Source organism: Periplaneta americana, chromosome 14 (assembly GCF_040183065.1).
Source record: "Periplaneta americana isolate PAMFEO1 chromosome 14, P.americana_PAMFEO1_priV1, whole genome shotgun sequence".
NCBI classification, from domain to species: domain Eukaryota; kingdom Metazoa; phylum Arthropoda; class Insecta; order Blattodea; family Blattidae; genus Periplaneta; species Periplaneta americana.
The window spans coordinates 128615811-128643117 of NC_091130.1; the positions used below are offsets into that span (position 1 = coordinate 128615811).

General features: G+C 33.4%; 1 protein-coding gene across 9 annotated transcripts in view; it reads left to right on the forward strand.

Annotated features, from left to right (window-relative positions):
- Window positions 1-27307, forward strand: part of LOC138713728 (longitudinals lacking protein, isoforms H/M/V-like) — a 614547-nt gene that overhangs the window by 480364 nt on the left and 106876 nt on the right. The window contains exon 5 of one of the 9 annotated variants that reach the window (XM_069846087.1): window positions 14740-15035. The exons of 7 other annotated variants lie outside the window; for them this stretch is intronic. In XM_069846087.1, the coding sequence (XP_069702188.1) occupies window positions 14740-15020 (281 nt within the window). In that variant the 3' untranslated portion in view covers window positions 15021-15035. Of the gene's footprint in view, window positions 1-3027; window positions 3506-14739; window positions 15036-27307 lie in introns of those variants that run through there. One more of the 9 variants, XM_069846076.1, reaches the window with a different exon arrangement.

The following is a 27307-nucleotide window of genomic DNA, read 5'->3' on the forward strand; positions in this document are numbered from 1 at the left end:
GGTACGATGAGCAACATATTATGTGTGACATTGCAGATGCAGTTTACTTAGTAGCAATTACTGTGTGAGTGTGTAGACAGTAATGTAGAATTTTATAAAATTATAAAATGTATGTGTATTTTTTTTTTGGAAAAAGTCATAATAAATTTTCACTTGAATTCAGTGTTTCAAATATCCTTCGATTATTTTAATGTTGTTATATTTTCTAGAGTAAGTTTTTAGCTATTATGTATATTATTAATGATAAACTTTAAGGTTAGAAGAATTAGGAGTTTCTTATTAAGTGTGTAAATGTGCACACCACCTGGATTAAAATATGTAAAGGTGTACAATTGTTGTCTGATTATGCGCGAATTATTGTAAATACTTTTATTGAAGTAAATGTGGTATGTTGTAAATAGCTAATGTGATGTTAATTTATTTCCATTATGTTAAAAAAACACTCTATGCACTAGAGCTTCTGTTAGGAAAATTTCGTTTTGTGGAGTATTTTTTACAGGAAAATAATTACTTCTCTCAACTGACAAATAAATATTTGAAAACATATGATCTTCTTTAGGATGATTTCTTACGCTATGAAAGGAACTAATGAAGAGGGGAAGAAGAAAGAAGACAGAGAAGAGAAAAAAGAAAATTGCTAAAGTTGATATGCAGAAATGATGACTTTGTGATATTTTTGCTTGAAAAGTTTAAATGTAGTACTTGTATCTTTGCATTTCTGAAATTTTATTATCACTTGTGTATTAGGCAGTTCTACATCCTCAGGTTTTCCTAAATCTGTTGTTCCTGATGATCTATAGCGGGATACTAATTTATACTTTCTTATTTCATCTTTATACAGGGCTTTCATTTCAAAACTTCCCAGCCTAAATAACTATTTTTCCACTGCTGAGAAGTAATGGTTAGCATGCCTGACCGTGAAATAAGCAGACCTGGGTTCCAATCCTGGTTGGGACAAGTTGCCTGATTTTCTATGGGGTTTTTCCCTCAACCCATTAAGAACAAATGCTGGTAACTTTCGGCGCTGTACTCTGGACACATTTCTCTGGCATTATCACCTTCATGTCATTCAGATACTAGATAACCATAGTAGTTGATAAAGTGTCGTAAAATAAACCAGTAGAAAAAATAATCATTTATTTCAATTAAACTTAGTTTAAACAAAAAACATGTCAATTTAGATATTGAGGAAGAAGTTTGAAATCCTTTTTTTACTATAAACTTTCCTCATTAGAGGTTTGCCACGAGGACAAGTATACTCTAACAGTTTGTGTGAGTGTATGAACGAAAATTTATATTACACATGTAAGCCTTATTGAAAACTAATAACAAGAGCGTGACAAAGATTGATACAGATGTACAAAAATAGAAATATAGAAATTTACAACTGTAAGTTATATAGTCCCGTCGCTCTAATTTCCGGCAGCCAATCGCGTTGCAGGTCGGCTACATTTAAACGCGTGCGTCTTGTGATTCGCTGATTCATTTCTTAAGGCTCGATAAATACTTAATATAATCGCCCGCCATTTTAGCTGTATCGTTGGCGTTCGCAGAAAGCACATGAAGACGTTACTTGCCACTCAATTATTTGCTGAATTACATTGCGTTTGATTTATTATCATAGGAGCTACGACATGATGTTTAACGGTGTGGCAAATAGATTCCTCATATGGTAGCTCGGCAATGTAAGAACAAAAATGGCTAACGATACTACCTAACTAGACTTTATAGAGCCTTCACTTTCTAAGACGTAAGCAAAGAGGCGGAGTCACGCCGGAAAAAACAGCGTTGGGACTATAACAATGATTTCTTAGAAGGGCTATGGATTTTTTTAGAGGGTTATTTTACGACACTGTATCAACATCTCAGATCATTTAGCGTCTGAATGAAATGAAGGTGATAATGTCAGTGAAATGGGTCCGGGATCCAGCACCGAAAGTTACCCAGTATTTGAACATATTGGGTTGAGGGAAAACCCCGGAGAAAACCTCAACCAGGTAACTTTCCCCAACTGAGATTCGAACCCGGGCCATCCAGTTTCACGGTCAGATGCGCTAACTATTACTTCACAGGTGTGGACTGGATTCTTTAAGAGCTAATAACATAAGAAATTTTAATTTATGGATTTCTAGATTATGTGTTAGCCGAAATAATTTACATATTGAGGAATAGTTCCTCTGGCTCCTATCATGAGGTGTATTACTTTGATTTCTCTAAGTTTATATTTTTCATTATCAGGTCATGATGGGGGAAAGAAACTGGCCACCCTACCTCAATATCTCCTGACCTAGTTGCCTCATAAGTGGTGCCTTATTGATATTACTTGTGAGGTTCAGACCTGTCTTCGGACAGTTGACTAAACAACGAGTCCTGAGTACAATTGACAATTCAGGATACGCATTTCGCTCTAAGGAGCCAAATAAATGTATACTATTGAATCTGTTTGTGTATTAGTTTAATTATTACAAATGTAATTTTCATGGTAGTGCTTAGTTTGTTATAGTTGTAATAAATAAAGTGGTGTGATGTTTTATGTGTTCCGTAGTGTATATAATTAATTATGCAGTCAACGTCAATATCAACATTTATATTTGGCATTGTTAAAAATGGGGTAATTGAAATTTCTGTTTGATTTGCATAGTACCAATTCGCGCCACTTGCATTCCATGGTCGTCTCTGCCCGAGTGTATTAAGTTGTTACTCTATATCAAATCATACACTTTTACTGTTCCTCCAATATTGATAAGGCTTGAAAGATAACATGTTCTGACGTAACATATTTATTTACATTATGGCTGCAGTACGAAAACTGCATAATATTAAAATGCAAGTATAATATTAATAAGGATTCTAATTAAGTTAATAAAACAACTTGTGTGTTTAGCACATTTTCAAATCTAAACAGTGTTTGAAATTTACTTGAGGTTTCTTCTTTCAAGAAGCTCAAAGATACTTTATTTAGTATTTAAAGTATTCTTTCAATGAGTAATAAATTATTTAAGTGAATTGATATGTTCTGTATTACAGCAATTGCAGATTGGAGCAGTTCACAGAGTGATCTTCTGACCCATCCATTGTTAGCAGAAATGTATGTTGAAGATAAACCATTACCAAGACGCGGAGCCCAACGATCTAATGCCAGTGTCTTGAGCTCCACTCGTGGTAAACACCTGGCTGGTTCGTTTAGTTGTCAGCGTTGTGGCAATGTCTACACTTACAAGAAAAACTTACTGAGACATTTGAACCTTGAATGCGGTATAGAACCACAATTTCAATGTCCATACTGTCCAAAAAAGGCAAAACATAAGAATCATTTGATCAGGCATATGAGGTCTCAGCATCTATGTAACGTATGAGTGCTGAAAACTCTGTGACCTTGTGTGTGTATTCTAGTTAAAAATAATTGATTAATTCCTTCCTGTTTTACATTTGTGATAGTCATTTTAATTTTGTTCTTAATTATACTGTATGTGAATTATTTGAGTAAATAAAACAGTACATTGTACTCAGTGTCTTTATGAAATTTTCACTTTGAAACTTCATTTAACGTAAAGTATCTAAGATGGGGAATGCAACTAATTCCAAATAATTCATCCATTACATTATAGATATGTATGCTTTTTTTATTGTTTTTTTTAATGTTCCACTTACATATGACGAAAAAATGGAAATAAGAAACAAAATAGTTAATAAATTTTTATAGTTTAGTACATTTACAGGTATATAAATTTGTGGATTATATTTTTAAACGCTGTAAACTAGCAAACTAGACTTCTTTTTTTGTTAGTGGTTTGTAATCATTGGCTTATAAAATAAAATAAAATAGTCTCTTCCCCTGAATTCATCCCAAATGACTGTGAAACATCATGATAAATTTCTGATTACCTTCTAAGTAGATCCATGAATATCTTTAGATGACAACAGTACCTTAATACAAAGCTTTAGTACTTACTTTCGTGTCATTTTACTCATGCTTAGCTTTAAGTATTTGATTAAGTTTTAATAAACGAATTAGTGAGCCACTAAGAACTTTATAGTGACAGTTTTGTGTAGTACGGTATAATATTCAACCTGCTGTGCAGATAAATAACTGATCACACAAGGAGGTACTAATTTCTTTTTACTTTTTTTCTTTTAATATTCCTAAATGCCTTAGTTTTATAGTTATCTTTATATCAGTATACAAAATTCCATTATGTTAGTTTGTATCGTATATTTCTTAAAATAACTTCAATAGATATGATAACTATATAAAAAAATATTCATATACATAATACAGATTGGCACACTGGAACAGGAGATTTTGAATCAATTAGCGCAAAGTCATACTTGAAGTTGGTATGACTGTGACTCGCCATAGTGTTCCTTAGGCAATGTCATTTCAGTAGCCATGAGGCAGTAGACTGGAGAACATCATGCTTTCGCAGCAAAAATAATGGTTGTTGTGAAGCTGCACAACGAGATTTTCGGGTGATTGATGAAATATTGTCACAAATCCTAGCCTTTAGTTCTTTAGGATGTGAGGATGACTAGCATACACACGATCCTTCAAAATACTCCCAAAAATCGTACACTGAAAGGTCAGGTGATCGCGCTGGCTAGTCCATGATGCCGTTCTTCGACATGAGATGCTCTCCAAAGAACTGTTGTAATGCAGCGATGAATATTGATCTTCCTCACATTGTATTAAAAACGGTGTAGTAAAAGTTACTCATCTGTTGGCATTGCCAGCGAATAGGGATTATAAAGAATGGATACTGAGCGAATTTTCCTGTGTTTTGTTTCTCTGTGTGCAGTGTTTAGTTCCACTTTCAAGCGCTAGAGGTTAGTGTATCGAGCATACACTAAGTTAATAATTGAGAATAGAATTAAGACACAGGATCCAAACATCACCTACCTTATTACATAATCCAGTAACACTTTGCTTCAAATAAATTCAAGTTAACAGCTTTTCATTATTTCTCAGTGACAAACTAGTTGTAATAATAATATTTTATATTTCAGATATAATAAATTATATTATAAAATAATATAATACATTATAAAATTAAGTATCTAATTCGTTTAATATTTGTATATAATGTAATATAGGTATATGGTTTTACTTCTCGTAAGAGTTTTGTTTTTCCATTTTTAGCGCTATCAAATCATTACATATTTTAATTGTTGTTGGAGTCAACGTCTCAACTCTCATTATAAGGAATTCCAGAGTTAATGACGGAGTTATTATTTTATGGATCCAATTTATTGTATTTGAGTACATAATGTACCTAGATGTATTAATTATATGTGTTATATTTCCGCTGTGTCGAGTGCTAGCTGGTGTGATGTCAGCGCCAACTCTAGGGAGAAAGCAGAATCTCACGCTTTAGCTGGTTTGAAGGTCATTGAAATCAGCCTGGCTACATCAAAGGTACTGACGCGAAGTGTCTATTCTTTATAATCCCTATTCGCTGGCATTGCCAGCTTGCAATTATTGAATGGCCTGAAGCTTGTACGGATACAATTTGAGATCTGAAGGCGATATTCTGGCCACAATGCAGCGAGGCAAACCTAATGAAGCAAGTCGCAGTGCAGAAAGTTGTGGACTCTGCTTGGATTGTCTCTGGCATTTGAATAATTAATCTTCTTGGTCCTGGACGCTTCATGTTGATTCAAATCTTTCAACCCATGTCTTCCGAGCGTGAGCTGACAGAATCGGATCATGACGCCAAAGTTGAAAATGACGCCGAAATTCTTGTTGTGCAGTTTCACAACCATCATTGTTTTACTGCGAGTGCATGATGCTCTCCCATCCACTGCCTCATGACTACTGAAATGACATTGCCTAAGGAACAGTATGGCGGTATCACAGTCTTACCAACTTCAAGTATGACTTTGTGCTAATCTATTCAAAATCTCCCGTTCTCGCATGCCACTCTGTACATTTAGGTTTAAATCGTATAATTAAACGCACATATAATCACATACATATACACCATGACATACACACACAAACAGACGGGTGGGAGGGAAATAGTGCATACGTAAGAGTGAGTGACACGACACTGTGACTTCCTTCATGACAGCATAATGTTCAAGTTCAACTTGATGCTCATTCCATCTAGTAGACATAATTACGAATGTCAAATATGTCAATTTCAGTGACAACCAGATTGCAGAAACTACAAGCAAGTCCATTTTGAATCTTGCGTACACTACTTTTAACACTTGAATATAATTAATTGATCAGCTAGCACAAACAAATAAATACGACCATACAGGTGTATACAAACTCACATGTAATAGTTGCGATAAGTTCTACATAGGACAGACAGGCAGATCATTCCAAACACGCTACAAAGAACACATTAAAGCAATAACCAGAGGACATAATACATCTACATACGCCGATCACATAACCAATGCTAACCATACATACAATAACATAAATGCGGACATGGAAATCCTACACATACAACCCAAGAACCAAAAACTCAACACACTAGAACAATACGAAATATACCAACACACTAAAACACACCCCGATGAAATTCTAAACACACAGATCAATTTCAGTACACACACCTATTTGTCTCCACTCTTCAACACCTTTCAACAATCGAACACACCCACATAACAGGCAGAGAAGTTCGAGATGACGCTGAGATCTAGTAGGCTCTGAGGATGGTGCGTGAAGCACTGAAACAGCTGTAAGCCGCACAAATCTTACATAATTAACACGAGTAAGTCCACTAGCTAATCAATTAATTACACGCAAGTTGTCTTTAAAGGGTGTATGATTTTCAGAAAAGTGAGCACACGTGCGTTAGAAAAATAAAAATTCTGGAAACATAGTATTGTGCTTCATAGCTGTCCAAATCGCCATATAATGTTGAAACTTTATGTTTGATTCCTGAGAAAATTGTTGCAGTATACAGATTCACAAGTCATGGTGTATGATGTTTTAAACTTCATGTATACGAATTTCACACTTCGAGACTTCACCATTTTCACATATTTGAGAGAGAGTATAAATAGAGTTTTCTATCATATGATGTTCTGAATTTTTTTTATACAGTTGTAAGAGATTTTGATACAAATGCCACATCTCAAGTTTACTGCTGGTGAGATTTCTTTCTTGGCACGTCTGATAAGGATGCATATGCATGTGTATTTAGTGAAACATGTGGCAAATGCTACTTAAGTTTCAGTGTCATATGACCAAACCTACTCTTATTAATTTCATGAACAAAGTATTATAAATCTATCAATTTTTAACACACTTATATATTATACAAACTCATTGAAATTCTTTACACCATTTTACTTCAGGGAAATGGAAATTTACCTACTGATCTTCAGTTGCTGGGGATTAGTGGAGGCTTGATGTACACACAAATTTTGTAATGACTTAAAACTTAAAAGTCACTTGTGATTTGAATTTATGTTTTATTATGAAATACTATTTAGCTCATACAGTAAACAATTATTCTTATAGACAGTCAAATGTATATTTATACTTTTCTTTGTTCTATTTTGTAATAAGTTTCTGTAATACGGTACTTTACATGTACAGAATTACTATACATATTTTTGTTTACCATTTTGTTGGTGTCATTAAGAATTTGATTTCGATATAAGCAAATACAGTAAGTGTGTACATCATCAATTTGTTAGTAATGTTGTATTTGAATTTAAAATGCTTCCCTATCTGAATCAATCATATAGTCTGGATTTCGAAAAGCAAGCAGTCTCATTAAGATAGCTGTTCAATGTGTGGATAAGTGTGTGCTTCATTTCAAGAAAACTTTTTATGCATATTATACCCAAGAAGGACTCATCAACATCATTATGTCTATAAATTGGAGGGAGGGGAAATTGTCATATAAATCAGTTAACTTAGAACTGATTTTCTATAATTTAAAATAATTAATTTCATGAACTTACACTTCACAGGAAAATTATTTTTTAACAGTGCATTATTAAAAAGTGACAGTAGTCTTTGAAATATTGAAATTCTCACCACATTTGATTCCTTGCTGTAACTTTTGTATCCATGTAAATTAATGCCCTTTAACTTAAGATTTATTAAAACTTACTGGTACATTTACTTATATGTGTAATATGCTGATGTTTCTCTTTTGGATATATGTACAATTAAAACTTAACCTATGCGGACTTTATGCATACATCCATAAGCCTCTCTTATGGTCAACATCTGTCATTATTTCCTCGTAGCAACAAAACCATTCTGAACTTCTTATTATAAAAAATACCAGAGATCATTGCTTTGTGTACAAGCCTTTGTTTAAGTAACTTTCATTTGAAATATATTCGAAATTACACGCTAAAATCATTCCATTTGTTTTTGCTTGTTATACCACACCTATAAATTTAACGTAATGCATTCTGATATTTTTTATTTTTATATAAATCTGTTCAAATGTTTCAGTTTCATTTCTCCGAAATGTGATATTAAGAGATTTAATAAATATATTGATTTGTTGTGTTACATTCCAATCATTTTACGATCAAATATTTATGGTGCTATATTAAATTATTTTGAGTATGTAATGTACACTTTCTCTTGATCTTCCTCTAGTCTCTTTATTTCGTTCTATTATGTCCATAGTTCAGTCAGTTAACTGACAACTTTTTACCAGACTCCAAAATTACATATAGTTGTGTTATCTTCTCCTAAGATTTATGGTGGATAAAGTAGCGTATGGTTGTTTTCTCGAAGTATTTTTGTCTGCCTATATATCTAATTTTAACAGTGCCTAATTAAGACCCCATAATTATTTCATCTTTAGTTGAATAGAATCAAAAAATAAATAATTATGATTGCTTGTCTCGTACCTAATTCTGGATAGTAAAACCAATGCCAGCAACTGGCATCTGTTATTGGTACTGTGGAACGTGTTTCATCAGAATCCTATATTATTGAGAACTGCGAAAAAAATTTCCTTTAGGTCCACCAAAAATTTCATGCTGAACTTACTTGAATTTGGACGACTGTGTACAAGATGCCAAGACCAATATTACGAGGATCCAATACTTGATTGTCAGATACTCGCCATTGGAATCAAAACCACCCACTTAACAGAATTGGAATTGAGGTTGTGGTATGAAAAGCCAGTGCATTAGCCATGCAGAGTAAGAAGTAGACCTACCTAATGTTTTATCATCGTATTAAGTTTTGGAGACTCTCTTTTTCTAACATTCTCTCTCATCACCTTCTTTTATATATTTGAATTTTGCAGTGGCACTATAAAATACAGTATCTTTTTTATACCGGTACTGATATTGTAATGTACTGGACATAATTATAGGAAAATTTATTAGATACATGTGCAATATTAAAAATGATATAGGTATAGTTATTTATGGTACTTATGAGGTAAGTGCATCTTTATTGCACGAGTGGAAAGATTTAAGCACGAGGCATCAGCCTCGTGCTTAAATTACACGAGTGCAATAAAGATCACGCTCACAAGTACCATACGTAATTTTATCCATGACCATAACGAAAAATTATGTTTTATAAAAGAAAATATGTTGAAAATAAGTCCTCATGTAATCACATACCATGGCACGGATTTTAGTATCAATACGTGTACTAGGTAGGTCATCATGTAGGAGGCCATGATTAGTAAAGAATGATATCTAAGGCGTTGGATAAATAACAAATTATAATTAATTATATAATTTTAATATATATTTTTTTCATTTTAAACGTGTATTTTCGTCTTTTTGAAGTTTCAGGGATTATTTAGAAATGTTCACGGGACTATTGTGATTAAAATAATTTCACATTTTACTTCTGTAAGCTTAAGAGGAATATTAAAACTTAATTACACATCACGTCTGTTTAGCTCAGTTGGCTAACGTGTGTTGTTTTAAAATCCTATAAACCCAACTTCGCAGGTTCAAGTCTCCTCGCATCCCAAAAGGTAAATTATTACAAAATTTTAAAAAGATGCATATTAGATATGGATGTAATGTACAAATTACGACGTAGCAGATAGAGAAAAGAGAAGGAGATTGAGTGTATGTATATTTAAGAAATAGTAATAAAGAAGTAGATGTAGTGACATCTAGTAACTAATATATTAACTTCTTGAGTAATAGTTCAATGGAAAAGTATACGTGTGTACCCGGGTACTAGGAAAATTCTAATGAACTGTGAGATAAAGTTCAAACTGTGAGGTAAAGTCTTTATCTCACTAGTGAATAAAAGCCTACTTTACAAACGCAAAAGTATTTAGTAAAGGCATGTTTTTCGTTATGGTCATGGATAAAGAAATATATCATAGTGTTATTACATTGTTTCTCATTTTACATTTTTTTGCTGTTTGTTAATATATTCATGTCCATAATATTGAGTTCACGTTAAAATAATGAAACAAAATGTTTAGAAAGATGGCAATAATCAAAATTCGATGTTGTTTAGTCAACTGTTCAAAGACAGGTTGGAACCTCATAAGTGACACCAATAAGACATCATCACTCATAAGGCTACTAAGCTAGGACATAATGAGATAGGGTGGCCAGTTCCTTTCTCTCTCTATTGCATACATTGCTGACTAGTAACATATTTCACTAATCAGGCTTAAAATGTATACAATTGTTCTTTCTCTAACAGAATAAAAATTATACAGATATACTCCAGTTCTTTAAATGTAGATGATTATTTGAACTATGGAGAATAATTTGTGGTTCATTATAAACTTATTCAAATATCTGATTCAATTGAAGTTTATTAAAACATGTACATTTTTCTCTTATATTAATAATAGTTATTTATGCAACAATGGTTAAACTTGATGATTATGGCATGAGTGAATGTATGTCGCACGAACAATGGTGAGTGCGACAATCTTCACGAGTGTCATAATAAGACTATCCACAACACTTTTTGGCATCTTAGCATTATAAATTGTGGGAAATAAATTATGAAATAATTCGGCATCCATAGCTGACAAAGTCTTCATATGTTTGTATCGATTAGTTATGCCTGGCATTGGCATTTAATAAAGAGATATGGATGACCTTGCAGATATTACAAACAGATATTAATATAGTTTCTCTGAACCACAGAAATGTTTTGTGTGATCTTAGTGATACAAAATTGTTAAAGACTGGAAATAAATGATATGTTACCTTCTGCCCTGCATTTCATTTCTTATTACGTGGTGCGTAGAAGTGGTAAGCAAGGTAGCCAGACGAGTTGTATACATCCCCACCCAAGTGTTCTGGTATTACGTCATAGTGAATACGTCATTGCTATTATTGACACATGTGCCATAATCCGATTACACACGATATTGGATGTAGTAACAACCTGTTTATAATGCTAGGATGGCATAAAATAATGTTATAGCACAGTTGCTTTTGTGTATCTTCAGAATATGCTGTTTGTGACAGTAAATCTTCAGCTCCTCCTTCAAATAAACTTATAACATATTTTCACATACTTCTAGTTTCTCGTGGAATGTTTTTTTTTTTTTCCTTATACAAAATGTCGTCAGAGATAATAGATGATTTAGGTAACATATTAATATAGCAAGGAATTCATTAACTGTGATAAAATATTATTTATGATGAACAGTATGACTATAAGTTACCTTTAAATGCAATTTTTTGATTGTAGACCTTACATATTATAAAATTTCTAATTTGTTATTTCCATTCATAATTTATAATGCATATTATAACCTTTATGTACTAGGCCTACTTGTATGAAGTTAATAAAGACTTGTACATATTGTTCTTATACTTCTTCTTTGGCTGTGAATTGTATAATTTTACTTATGTATCAGTTTATAATAGTGTTTTCGCTATTCTTGAATATTAAATTTTTACATACACTTTAATTTTATATATATATATATATATATATATATATATATACACATGCCAGTAGCAAAATATGGATCACACTAAAAGACAGTCTTTCTTATCATAGGTTCACAAATATATTTACTTACTTGTTCGTTTTATTGGTTAATATCAATGCGTGAAAAACATTAATTGGTAAGTAAATTCAGTTTTAATTAATTAACTGTAATCAACTAATTAATTTCAACTAATTTTTGCAGTTATAAAGATAGTGTGCCCTCATTAATGTATTTAAATTCTGAAATTTTTGCTGTTTATTTCAATATCTCAGTTTTTCATATTGTATTTAGATGCGTAATTTTTCAAATTTGTATTTTTAATTATATGAAGAGCAAAATGTATCATTTAACTTCAAATATAATTGAGAAATAAGATATAATCTTCATCTTACGATGTTTGGTGACGTATATACGTCCGTTGATGTGACATATTAATGAATTTAAATACTATTATAGTCACAATCATGCCATGGTATGAAAGAAAAATTTCACAACCTCGAGCGGGAATCGAACCTGCGACTATGTGTCATATTATCATAAGATTTGAAATTTAGAGAGTCTAAATATGTTACTTCTAATGTTTCATTTTGTGGCTCATTCTTAATTTCTGATTGCGAAAAGCAGTTTGGGGCTTATGTGCTTAGTTGAGTATGATTCCCATATAATTTTAAATAACTCCTGTATTAGGTGTAAAGTATATGTCAGTTTGCTTAGTTTTAATCGATCAGTTAAGATCAAACGTTTAAGATTACTCTCAATCTGCCTTACAAGACTGTGACATACTTCCATAATATGGAATATATTTACATCTAAAGACAGGTGTACTATGTACAATATCTCAAAGGCATGTGAATTATATAAGAAAAAGTTTAATTTTTGGCAGGATATGTAATTTAGAAATTTGAATAAATTGAACACATTACAAATATTTTTCAAATTAACAAAATGCGTGATAACGTACATAGGATCTGTCTCTTTTTTTTTTTTTTTGTAAGAATTTATATTTTACTGTATATGCAAGTAGTGATTATTCGAGGAAGTTGTTTCTTGTCCAGAAACCGACGCTGAATATAGTTTGTAGAGATTTAAATATATTGTGTCTTATTTATACTCGAACCCATACTTTCTGAAGACGAAATTGCGATAGAAAAGCTGAGAAATTACAAGTCTCCAGGTATCGATCAAATTCCAGCAGAATTAATACAAGAGGGTGGAAGCGCATTATCTAGCGAAATTTATAAGCTTGTACTTACTATTTGGGAAAAGGAAATTGTGCCAGAACAATAGAAGGAGTCCATAATTGTACTTATCTTTAAAAAGGGGACAAGACTAACTGTAGTAACTTCTGAGGAATATTACTTTTGTTGATGTCGTACAAAATTTTGTCCAATATTCTTTTGAGAAGATTAACTCCATATGTAGATGAAATTATTGGAGATCATCAGTGTGATTTTAGGCGTAATAGATCGACTATTGATCAGATTTTTTATATTCGACAGATATTGGAGAAAAAATGGGTGTATAAGGGTACAATACATAATTTATTCATAGATTTCAAAAAGGCATATGACTCGGTTAAGAGCTAAGGTTTATATGATATTCTTATTGAATTTGGTATTCCCAAGAAACTAGTTCGATTAATTAAAATTTGCTTCAGTGAAACGTAGAGCAAGTCAGTATAGGCCAGATGTTTTTCTGTCAAGATGCTTTTCCAATTCACTGTAGGAGATGCACTATCACCTTTACTTTTTAACTTTGCTCTAGAGTATGCCATTAAGAAAGTCCAGGATAAAAGAGAGGGTTTAGAATTGAACGGGTTACATTAGCTCCTTGTTTATGGATTTTGTGATGGCAATGCAGTGACTGCTGTTTACGAATACAGACGATGTTTTTCCAATCGAAGGGTTCCATCTAGCTGTGTGTTTTCTGTTTACCGAATATCATCTGAAACTGGCAAACTATGAAGTATTTCATTGAGATCGGAAAGAGAACCAGAATCAGTACCTGATATGAATTTACAATTCATTAAATCCATTAGTAATTTGTCTTGTATAATTATTTTATTTCCTTATTGAGTTTGTACTTAATAATTATGAAATAAATTTATTGGAACAACACAAGATGAAGCATTTTCAATAATGTATCATATCTCAGTGTTCTAGAACATGGAAATACGTTTATAATGCATCTCATCATTTAAAAGTTAATCCATCAATAACTTCCCAACTGTTAACATTTCGGATATACTATATGCATATCAAATTAAATCGATGTAGGTTAGCCAAACTACATTGTCCTGAAGTATTTTACATTCCTCCTGAGACACTCTGAACAGTAAGTAATGTAATTATTTTCAGGGGGTTATTCTTTGAGATATTTCAAATAAAAATGTTTAATACAATTTTGCTCATTTTTGCTTTTTTTTATATGAAACATTTAATAGCATTTTTTGTGAAAACCATTGATTTAGTTCCCAATATGCTCAGTAAATTTAAGAAAGCAGTGTATTATGACAGTAAATATTTGAAAGAATTTTAGTTTTGTCCTATAAATTTGTGCAGAAATTTTGTCTGAATGAATGGTAACTTTTTTGTTCTGAAAAGGAATTTTACAAAGGACGCAAAAAAGACAGAAATATGAAGTCAAAACAGCTTGATATTGGTACAAGTCCATGAGAAGTAGACACATTTATAATTAATTACTCCTGCTTTGCTCATTTTCTTGATGTCTATCTACTTCGTGTAGAGGAAAGTTTTATAAAGCTTTAAACCAAAAATTATATTATGAATTGTATTATAAAAAAACAATAACCAGAAGAAACTTCAAAACACATGCCAACTACATGTTACTGTTTCAGGTTTAGATACCGAGTTATGGAACAAACTTCAAGATGCACTTCCTCCACCATTTGCAGATGCACAAGTGACAGCAACAAGATTAATGACAATGAAATCCACTATACCATTCCAATGTCCAAGATGCGGAAAGAACTACAGATACAAGAATTCATTGTCCCGTCACATGAGATTGGAATGTGGCAAGGAACCTCAGTTCCAATGTCCCTTCTGTCCTCATTCTGCTAAACACCGCAGCCATCTGCAGACACATGTAGCTAGCAAGCATAAGGCTTGCATCTAGCAGTGGCAGTTTATGCAGTATAAATCTAAAATGCACAGTTGACAGACATTTAATTAATAATATATTTTTTTCTTCTTATTTTTGTGTATAAGGACCATACATTGTATATAGGCTGTGAATAATGTGATAATAGTTTGAAACTTATTTTATGGCTCTCAGCACATACTGCTGTACATTTGATTCTTTATTTGCATAATTTAAAAATTCGAGAATTATTGTGTTGTTCTTGATTTGCTATTCATGTCACCTATTATAAAAATCTTTTGTGCTGTCTCCAACAGTATTTCTTGCATAAATTCTTGTGAACTGATTTCACCATTTATTTTACAAAGACATACAGCCAGTATAAAATAATATCTTTTCTTTTTCTTTCCTTTCTATGAGGTGCTATCAGTTGATGTGGTAGGGAAAAGAACCAGAATATAAGTTCATATGAAAAAACACATTGCCAATTTTTTATTAAGTGCTATCTTTTCACCACCAACAACTACGGTATTTGAATATGTAAAATGATGTAATTTGTACACATTTGCTTTTGACTACTTATACTTTGGCACATCCGCTAAATATGCTTAAAATCTGTGCTTGTGCGCTAATAATTGGCATACTTTGTAACATTACTAACAGTCCATTGCAAGTAAAAGAAAAGATAATATGCTTTTGGGATCACAAGTTACTGCAGATAATGTATTGCATGAATGATGATGATGTTGTTTAGTCAACTATCCGAAAACAGATCTGAACCTCACAAGTGATACCAAGAAGGTACCATTTATGAGGCAACTAGACCAGGAGATAATGGGGTAGGGTTCCTTTCCCTCTTCATTACATACATCACCCACTAGCTACATGGTATACTAGTCACACTTCAGATGCATACAAACAATTGTTCTTCCTCTGACACATTTCATCAAGTGAGATGTACTGCCTGATAATAGATGTACATATCAGCCAGAACCCCAATCAGAGGACAATGATGGTGTATAACAGAACAATTATAGCAGAGCCAAAATATGAGATGGTCATAGGTTGCTGAGTTTTTAAAAGCTGCTACCTCTTTACTCAATCTATCCAGCTTCCTTCCATATCCACCACCTTAGTGCATAGATGTGAGTGAAATTGATAATGGGGAGAGGTCCAAAAATTCGAGTTTCATTTAGCGTAATTTAACTCAGTTGTTCTCAGACTGTGTTCTGCTGAGCTGGTTCTGGGTTAGTATGTGAAATATTTTCTGCAATTTGGCGTGTCTAAATTTAATAAGAGGAAACGCACACAACGTGCATTAAGTTCGTATTTTTTTAGTTGGTTATTTAATGACGCTGTATCAACTACAAGATTATTTAGCGTCGATGAGATTGGTGATAGCGAGATGGTACCGGTATTTGGCGAGATGAGGCCGAGGATTCGCCATAGACTACCTGGCATTTACCTTACGGCTGGGGAAAACCTCGGAAAAAACCCAACCAGGTAATCAGCCCAAGCGAGGATCGAACCCGCGCCCAAGTGGAACTTCAGCCCGGCAGGCAAGCGTCTTAACCGACTGTGCTACACCGGTGGCCAAGTTCGTCTTGGCATCCATGGAAAATGTATTATACCTCCTTAGATATTAAATTTGCTCTGTTAAATTGCATCATACTTCTCGGTACATTTAAGTTGTTGCTGCATTTGGGGTTTCTGCATAACTGTTTAAACGAGCGTGCCATCCCAAAAATGGTCAGCTGATTTAGCTTTGAAGGAGGTATGTATGATCAGTGTTGCCAATTTAGCGATTTTCTCTCCAAATCTGGTGTAATTCTATATTAGTTTAGCGGTTAAAATATATCAAATTTGTTTTGTTGTTATAGCGATTCAACGGTTTTTTAACCCTTTACGGCGGCAGAGTTCTCTATTTTTACAATGATAATTCAATTTAGTGACTTCTGCACTGTTTTATAGTGAGTTTTCAAGAATTAGGTTGGCGACATGTATGTTAGTCGGACCAACAATGAATCACTTGTAGTTCATAACATGCCAGTGTTGTGAGTGGATGGTCGATGTCTGTAAATCATATTTTGGTCAGTCAGATCAGTAGGCCTATATAGTTTAATTTATAATTCGATTTTAATTGTGTGAGGTAATCCTAATGGTTAAATGGCCAAAAAATGGAGGCGTTAGAAAGAAAGGATGGTGACGAAAAGAACTTTGAAGACGCTAATGAAGGTAGTTAGCCCCTATAGTAAACCAATGCTAAAATCGGAAAGTACGATCCAATAGTCGCTGCATTACGATACAAGGTTGGGAAGTGCATTTTAAAAATCGAGGAAAAGTTTGAAAACCAAGCAGAGCGAGTTTTTCAGTTTCCGAGATTTTCTAATGTACTTCACAAATGTGTATTGTACAACATTCTTTCACGATCATATTTTTAAAATGGCAAATACAATAGGCTTATATTTTGCATTCAAAATGTAGTGCAATATTATTCCAAAGCTTTCGCAAAACTATACTGTAGGCCTAAGTAACAATAAGTGCACTGTAATGATTCTATTTCAGTATAGTTTTATGTTAGGACGAAAGGTTTCCCTAGCAACAAGTTTCTGTTTGGGAATTCTACTTTTCAATGCCTAACAACAGTAGCTGTAAATACGACAAAAAAACACGATCGTGCAAAAATGATTAGGTATTTTTATCGTTCGGGTATATAATAGAAAATTTAATTCTGTGGCACTGTGCATAAAACAAAATATATTATTATTACTATACAGTACCTACCCGGCCTACTGGAGAATACAGTATGGAACTTTTTTTTTTTTTTTTTTTGAGTTTTCGGAAGGCCGAGAATCAGTGACAGGCTACGTTAGGTTTCTTGAGGCTTTTGGTATGCCTTGCATATATGCCTAATAATTATGTTAGTCATCGTTGCCATTTTTGTTTCATCAGTGGGTATAGCTGTGTCTTATTCTTCAGTAATCCCGATAAACCTTTTATTTAACATTCCACATGGCTCAAACTATACCTACAATTGTATTATTATTATTATTATTATTATTATTATTACCTAAAAGGGAGAGGTTAAACTAAGGGAAAGAAGAAGAAGATTATTATTATTATTATTATTATTATTATTATTATTATTATTATTATTATTATTGTGATCTGTGTTAATGGTACACAATCATAATTAATTGGTTTATAATGATGGCACAGAATTGATTGCCTGCAGTAAAGTCATTCCCATAATTATTTACTTTAGCGATACCATTCGTATCCACTATTTCTCTCTGTCCATTACTCAGGAGAAGACGAGCGGAAAGAATGTGACCTTCTTGACTATCGCTGTTGATTATTATAAACATCGCTCAGATAAGCATCGCAGTATCCAGGTTATTACTCGTGCAGGAAACATGAGTAACAATGCGTATGGAAATTAAAGCTAAGTTGAACAGATGGAGACCTAATGTTTCCGCTTACTGCAGTACAAATATTGCACGTGTTGTCTTACGTTATCTGTTCACATGCCTTCCTCCTCAGTCCGCTCTCGTCTTCCTGTGTGATGTATGATTTCCATCCAGCTACACTTTAGACTACTCCTCACTGAAGTGAAGTTAAGTTATGTTAGATTATGTTTGTCCTGAAACCTTCCAATCACACTTTCTCGACTTACTTTTTGGCAGTGTATAATATTTGCCACAATTAAAAACAAAACTGTTTCTATTTACTTTCACTGACTGTTCACAATGTTCAATACTTCATTATTATTTATTAATATCGTTCACTATTTGTTCAGTTACTTCCATAAACAAGAGACAAGTAGTCTTACAGTATCGCTATTTTAAAGTAAATTGTCATCATTATTTCCAAGCATATTTCAATTTTCGAACATTTATTACTTATTATTTAGCCTACATAAATTTATAAGTACGGTACTAGCAAATTACGTAACAGTTACCAGTAATTATTTTACTTAAAGTGAGTAGAACACCATAAATCTGTTGCCAGCAGAACTTACGAGAACAAAAATTTGTAATTGGTTCTACCATTCTATTTTTGTTAATCAGGGTTCTGTGATGAAAAATTATTTGAGAACCATTGATTTACCTACCAGTAACTTTCTTTCGCTATATTCCATGTTTAGGATTATTGCTACAATTTATGGTAAGTCTTTACAATTGCATTACCAAAGGAAGGTGGATACTTTGGTAAACCTGGAAATACATAAGGAACTGCTCCAGATTTTGGGACCCTTCTTTGTGTGGGAATTTCAAATTGTTTACCCTCATTAAGAAATGAATCAATCACCTTTTACAATAAATTCGTCTGAAAAATGTCACATTTTCACTTCTGTTCACTATGCATTAACTATAAAAGCTGCATACCGCAATTTGATCTTTTTACAATATACCTAGCATTGCAATAGCTATCATTATCATTAACATCCTTGAAAAACTATATAATAATAATAATAATATGCTATCTATGTTAGTCAGTGTTTGTATTTTCTAAGTGCACACGGTCACCACCAATATTCAGAGAATTCTGTTGCTCTTTCTCTGCAAACTAATGTGTAATTTCAGGTACCTTGCTGTGTAGTACAAGTGGTTGTAATGTGATGTGCTGGTATTAAGAAGATTCATGTTATGGTGAATATTTATTTAGAAATTGTGATAAAGATGAATTTGGTATAGGTCATTCGTTATCTCATGAAATGATATTCGTGAGTGCACTGTAGCTTACAGTAAGAACCTTGTAGCCACAGGCGTAGCTCAGTTGGGTAAGGTGCTTCGGCCGATTGGTTTTTTTTTCGAGGTTTTCCCCAACCATAAGGCAAATGTCAGGTAATCTAAGGCGAATCCTCGGCTTCATCTCGCCAAATATCATCTCGCTATTACCAATTCGATCAACACTAATAACCTCGTAGTTGTTACAGCGTCGTTAAATAACCAAGTAAAAAAAAAAGAACCTTGTGGTGGGGGTATGTGAGTTAGTAGAAGTGTAGCGAGAGAGGGAAGCTTCTCAGTCCATTTTCTTCTTCCCCTTACACGCAGATAAGTTTCATGAGATAACAAATGGCCTGTAGTCAGTTTATTATTTCATTATTTTGCATTGCATTTCATAGAAGATACATTTTGGAAGACTAAGATAACTTAATTATTAAAGGAATTGAAAACTGTAAAACAACTTATTATTATTATTATTATTATTATTATTATTATTATTATTATTATTATTATCGTAAATGATAGTTATTTTAATTTCATTATGCTTTTTTCTTTACTTCTGGTACTTCTAGGAATTTATATCTTGCTCACTTCCGAAATGTACTTTGTTTTTTCGTACTTAAATTGTTAATAGTACGGTATGTACTAATATCTTCCTTCCTGACAGCATTTTGTAATTCCTACCTGTAGCAAGCTGGAACCAAAAAGTTTTGATATATGACGAGCCATTAATGAACATATAACATTATGGATAGTAGGCCTACTGACTAAAATTCTGAAGAATATGAGGTATCAGTGCGTAATAGGTGACTCAGTCAAAGCAGTATTCTTTAGAAATATTTCTGTAGGTAAAGGTAACCCTGTCACATGCCATGAAGGCACTTGGGGGGGCACGGAGGTAGAGCTCCATGCTTTCCATGACCTCGGCACTAGAATGAGGTGGTGTATATTTCTGTAGGTAGAGTTCAGTAAACATGAAATACTGTATTACGAATTGTTTCCTCACAGGGATAATGTCATATGAATTTGTTACAGATATTATCTAATTGTATGTAATGTAATAAATGACAAGTTGTGTTTTCTCTACTTATTCTTTAAACCCTTTTATTTTAAACCCATATTTCTGCAACTATACAATAAAGTAAACTAATAATCTTTATAAGCAATGAAGACAAGAAGAGTGCAAGGAAATAAAGTTCCAGTGATTTCGTAGCTGAGCAATATATGATTAACATTATATGACCCAACAAAGAACTTTATATTCACTAGATCATAGACTTTAGTTACCATATTTTAGAAATACACGAAGAGAAAAATGCCATGCTTCTTCCCAGGATCGAATAAGTGATCTTTTAGCATCTATAAATTATGTTGTTAATATTATACAAAAATGATAAATGCAAAGAGTTCTATACATCTTGATTACACAACTTTTAACACTATATCACTTCGGAAAACGTATTATGTGTCTTTCACGTGTTAAATTTTATATTACCTTGTTAACATGTTTCGCTCTGCTATTGGCCGTCTTCAGAACTCTTGAACTCTGAAGATAGCCAATAGCAGGCCGAAACATGTTAACAAGGTAATATAAAATTTAATACATGAAAGATACATAATACAAAAAGTTCATCATTAATCGTTAATGTGTCTCTACAATTTTAAATATTAATTTCATTATTCTTTGAAACAATAAATGCCCATACAAACACTGTGTTCTAACATGCCAGTAGTGCGGTATAGTTTTTATATGTATTATTCTTAAGTCAATGTACAAGTTACGGGTATATTATTTGTTGTGTCTGAAATATAACATCTCTTATAGCACTTGTATGAAATTATAGTTTACAAATAAGATTACTGTCGTAAACATTGCTATAGTAGGCCTACAATTAAATATGTTTGTATTTTTTCTGTTTTATATTACATGTTTTTACTTTGCATTGAAACTTCACTGATATGACAGTGCTGCCTATATTACATACTACATTGGAAAATTTCCATCAAACCCCCTTCATTAATTTCAAGTACTGTACCTATTTTTTGCTGCTAGAATTACGATGATGGTAGCCTAGTCTATAGAACATTAATTTAAAATAATAAATTTCTAAGTTATAGACATCAGCTCAAAGAATTTTGAGTGACCACAAGGGTCCTGAATACAATAAACATGTACAATAATGTGATGTGATACATTAACATATTCATCTACCAGCTCAGTTAATTATGGGTAATCAATATTGGAGAGTATTAAAAAAATATTTGAGAATGAGGTTAATATACAGGATGATTCATTTGGAAAAGACATAAAATGAAAATGCTGTAGTATGAAAAGGCTTACTGTTCATTTTTCAGTAATCTGTAAATTTACCGGTAAGGTGATCATATTATGAAGCCCCAAAATTGGGATATCTCGCAAGGTAGGATAGTTAATGAATGTTGAAATGTTTATATAAGGTTATTAAGAAATATGAATATGTAATAAAAAAATAAACAATCACGATAAAAACGACACATTTTAATATATGTATACAATAACATAAATATTACACATATTAAAAATCAATTGCATTGTTGATTAAATCAATCCAGAAGAGAGTCAATTGATCTGTAGTGTCTCTTAGGTTTTAATTACAAATTCCACCTGATCCAGTTACTTTCTTGTTGGCGTAGGCTTCTGCTGCCGGTGTACATGGTCTGTGGAGAAACTTCCGGGCTTATACCGCGTTGTCTTGGTGCTAATAGCTGACGTTTTGACCGCTATGTTGTGGTCATCCTCAGAGCAGTGGATAAGGAAATAGTGTGTGAGCTTATATATATATGAGTCTCAATGGGAGAGGACTTCCAATGATAGGTCGTAGGTTCTCCTTCTGACATATGATTGGTTCTTCATTGTCCAATCCGGTTGAGGTCTGCATGGAGGGGAGTATTCATATTAAAGACTGGCCCTATTAAGGTCCGAAAGAAAAGTTTCTCCATAGACCAGTTACTTTCTTGTCTTTCGCCTGGAGGATAGCTGCTCTTATATCCACTATGCTTATTAGCTGTATGTCGTATGACTCACAGTGGTTAGGTTATGCCTGTTGAAGAGAAGGGAGACGTGATTTTCCCAAGATTCCATTGGGATCTCTGTGACAGTGCTGGCTAACTTCTTACTAAGGGCAAGAAAGGGTTCTTTTACCATCTCTTGAGCTTGGGCTTTTCCTTGTTCTTCTATGAAATGAGTAACCTTGGTCTTTATCAGCTTTTCTATAATTTCCTTTTCTCTGCATAAATAGGCTTATTTATATTTGCTTCCGACATGTCTATTCATGCTCTGTACAGGAGTTTGATCATTTATGTTCATTGCACTGAACATCAAACCAAGGTTTGGCTGTCCTTTGCCGTTGTGGGGATGAGTGATGAGTGTATATAGTTTTTTTATTCTTTTCATGCCTTTGTGGGGATGAGTGATGAATGTAGATAGTTTTTTATTCTTTTCATAGCATAATCTAGTTGGCCCTATTTAACAAAGGCTGAAGCTTATCATTTGAGTTGGTCCTGCTTTCAGTTGTGTTCCCTCCAGGTTTCTTCAGACTATGGGGAATTTTACTGTTTTTTTTTTTTACTTTTCTGTTTTCTTTGTGTAATTGTTGATTCTATCAGTAAATGTTTTCTTAGAATGACGATTGGTAAGGAGGAGGATATTTGTTATCATATGAAAATTCCATCTTGTAGCATCTGCTACTATGCCATATGGCATGGAAACATTAATCAACTAGCCAATCACATTAATAAATTATCTCCCAGCCCAATCGCAACTCGTTTGAATACTGGACTGCCAGCTTCTTTTATTGGCTACCACTCATATTAAATTCAATTTTTAAGCAAATGAGATAGACTACCAACATCAGTAGTGGTAACGAACTGATTATATACGAGTATTTCTGTATTGCTTTGAAACATTATGTGAATCTAGAAATATCTAAATCTGAATAAATCATGACATCTTGGCAAAATTCGGGACAAATTGGCATCCCAAAAAGCCCTTATAAAAATCCGGGACAGGGGGTTTAAATTTGGGACTGATGGTCACCTTATGTAACTACATTCTAGAAGGATGAAAGTTTTGACCACATTAGATCTCAACATACCCACCATTGTGTACACAGCACAATTCACATCATAAACCCACTTGTCCCATATGTGTTGTACCATGTTAGGGATGATTTCAAAAGCTGACACAATCTTTGCTTTGAGAACATCAATATCTCTGTGCTGCTGTGCATAGACATTCTTCACAAAATTCCAAACAATAAAATCTGATGATGTCAGATCTGAAAAATTTGGAGTCCATGTTAAATGACTGAGAAATCACGAAATTCTTTTGCTATATGGAGAGGTTCGCCTCCTGCTGAAACAACCTTCTTATTTTAGTCTCCTGTTGCAGGAGTCGTATAAAAAGGCAAACGTGATCCATTTCTGAAGATCCACATTGTATAATATGGAAACAAATTAGATGCGGTAGAGGTAGAACTTCAAGTAACATTGACAGGTTGTGTATGGTATAACAATCTCTGTGGACATTTGTCTAAGACTCTTTTTGAGACTTGGCTGTCGTAGGAGCACTCAACAGCTTCGAGTCTGATAACACACCTACTGCCACCAGTGTGTGGCATATCAGCAGGCTCACTTTCTTTAAACATGTAGATATACCATAACATATTGACTTATAATTCGAAGCTCAGCAAACACCATACTCATGACGAAAACGACGTTGAACTGATGTCACACTCTCAAATTGTATAAAACACAACACGAATTAAGCTTTGCAGTAAGCGGCATTTTGTTTCTTCAATTGTTGCTAAGTATAATCTGATTTCTTTTGTTCATAAAAAGAATTATATGAAACTCCTTTGTTTTAACTCATATTGAAACTGAAATAACTTTTGTATCACTTCTGATATAATTTTTATAACAATTTTATTTTATGCTTTCTCAAGAGATCAGATAGTAGGTCTATACCGTCTACAGCCATGTGCTCTTTAATTTTGCCATTATAACTTTTGACTTGGATAGACAATAGATTCTGCATGATGCTTCATTCATTCATTCATTAATTTAGTGTTCTGCCCAAAGGTAGATCTTTCACTGCAAACCTAGCTTTCTCCAGTCTTTCCTATTTTCTGTCTTCCTCATTGTTAATGTCAATGTTATGTTTTATTTAACGACGTTCGCAACTGCTGTGGTTATATCAGCATCGCCAGTGTGCCGGAATTTTGTCCTGCAGGAGTTCTTTTACATGCTACTGACATGAGCCTGTCGCATTTAAGCACACTTAAATGCCATAGTAGCTAGTGCTAACAACTCCACCAACCAGGCCGACTCCTCTTTGTTTTTTCATTTGATCCATATATCTTAATGTCGTCTATCATCTGATATCTTCTTCTACCCAGAACTCTTCTCCCGTTCACCATTCCTTCCAGTGAATCCTTCAGTAAGCAGTTTCTCCTCAGCCAGTGACCCAACCAATTCCTTTTCTTTTCCTGATCAGTTTAGCATCATTCTTTCTTCACTCACTCTTTCCAACACAGCTTCATTTCTTATTCTGTCTGTCCACTTCACACGTTCCATTCTTCTCCATATCCACATTTCAAATATTTCTATTCGCTTCTCTTCACTTCGTCATAATGTTCATGTTTCTGCCCCATACAATGCCACACTCCATACAAAGCACTTCACTAGTCTCTTCCTTAGTTTTTTTCCAGAGTTCTGCAGAAGATGCTCCTTTTTCTGTTAAATCTTCCTTGACCATTGCTATCCTCCTTTTTGACTTCCTGACAGCAGCTCATGTTACTGCTTATAGTACATCCCAAGTATTTGAAGTACGGTACCAGCATCATTGAACATTGTTATCAGCTGTCATTATTACTGTTAAGATGACATATTTTCTTCTATACATCTTGATTACACAACTTTTAACACTGTATCACTTCGGAATATGTATGATAAGAACTTTCTTGTGTTAAATTTTAGCGTACCTTGTTAACATGTTTCGACCTATTTTCGGTCATCTTCGGAACTGCAGTTCCGAAGATGACCGAAAATAGGTCGAAACATGTTAACAAGGTATGTTAAAATTTAACACAAGAAAGTTCTTATCATACATATTCCGAAATATTTTCTTTTTAAATCACATTAATTTACATTTTAATAATGAAGTCAAATTTATTAGTTTATATTGTAATTTATTTCCTTAATATTTCGTTTACATAATGTACACTTCCATCCCCATATCTTCAAACATACAGAGCAATTATTTTATAATTTCACTATCGCCACTACATGCCACTGCCATCGGCTCTAGCTTTAACTCAGACTACAGATATGAGCATATATTGAAAGTGCTAATCTTATTTGCAACTCCGGTTGTGATGATGTCACTGCCTCAATATCTGCTGATGCAAGTCCTGGTAACCTCTCGCATATGCTGACTCTAGGATAGGTTAGAAGCCATAAATGATGTCTCTGTATCTTGTGATTCCGTACTTCAAAAAATTGTTGAGATTCCAGAGTAAAATCGCATTTGCTAAATCATGTGTGTTTCAAATTCAGATGAGCTGTGTATTAGGTCTCTCTAGTGTGAAAAACAATTTGGTCAATTGCTGACAATCAGTCATCAAGTGTGATCATGCCAGGAGTGATTCACATTGGGGACAGTGATCATTTATGTATGATGCCTAGCGAGAATTGAGCTTGCAAGCTCTGTTGCACAGTTTAAAAATGACACTATATTACAGGCTCTTTTAAAGTCACATATTATTATGTTCTTCTAATATAATTAAAATGAAGATCATATATCTTAAGATAGAATCTGATTTTCCTATTATGTGGAATCTTTAAATAAGTCTTATTATAAATAAATAAATAAATTTAGCCTACTAGATCCCGTAAGGGCAAGGGCCTCCTGATTGACAGGGCTTGGCTCAGTAGACTTCACTCGTTAGGTGAGCTGGTCCTAAGGAGTGATATCAGCGAACTTGGCTGCACTACTTCGTTTCTATGTACACAAACACTATATGCACTTGTAAGATTCGCACCACATATACACTGAGGATGGTGGCTTCTAGATTTCTCCACAGCTGTCTGTCTCTTGTACTGCTCGTCCATTGTGCTCCTGCCTTCTTCTTGAAAAAATTGGCCCATCTAGTCGTCTGGCGTCCCACTCTTCTGCCAATCCTGGGATCCCACAATGTCAGTCTATGCGTCCATCAAGTCTTATTACATTCGTTTTATGTATTTTACAGAAACTTCACCAATGAAGTTTTTGTTCCATTTCTTTAATAAGAATTTATAGACATCAGAACCATTTTGTAATTACAATAATAATAATAATAATAATAATAATAATAATAATTTAGATAGTAATTTTGATAATGTTTGGGTAAAGGGAGATAAGTTCTTCATTCTTGAATACACTCTTTTAACACTTATATAATCACTGATGTACTATTAAGTTATTTCAGTAAATGAATAACGACTTCACTGTGTTAACATTTTAAAATTCTGGTGTTCTATTACTTGATTGACTAGTTTCGATGTTGTTTGCATCAT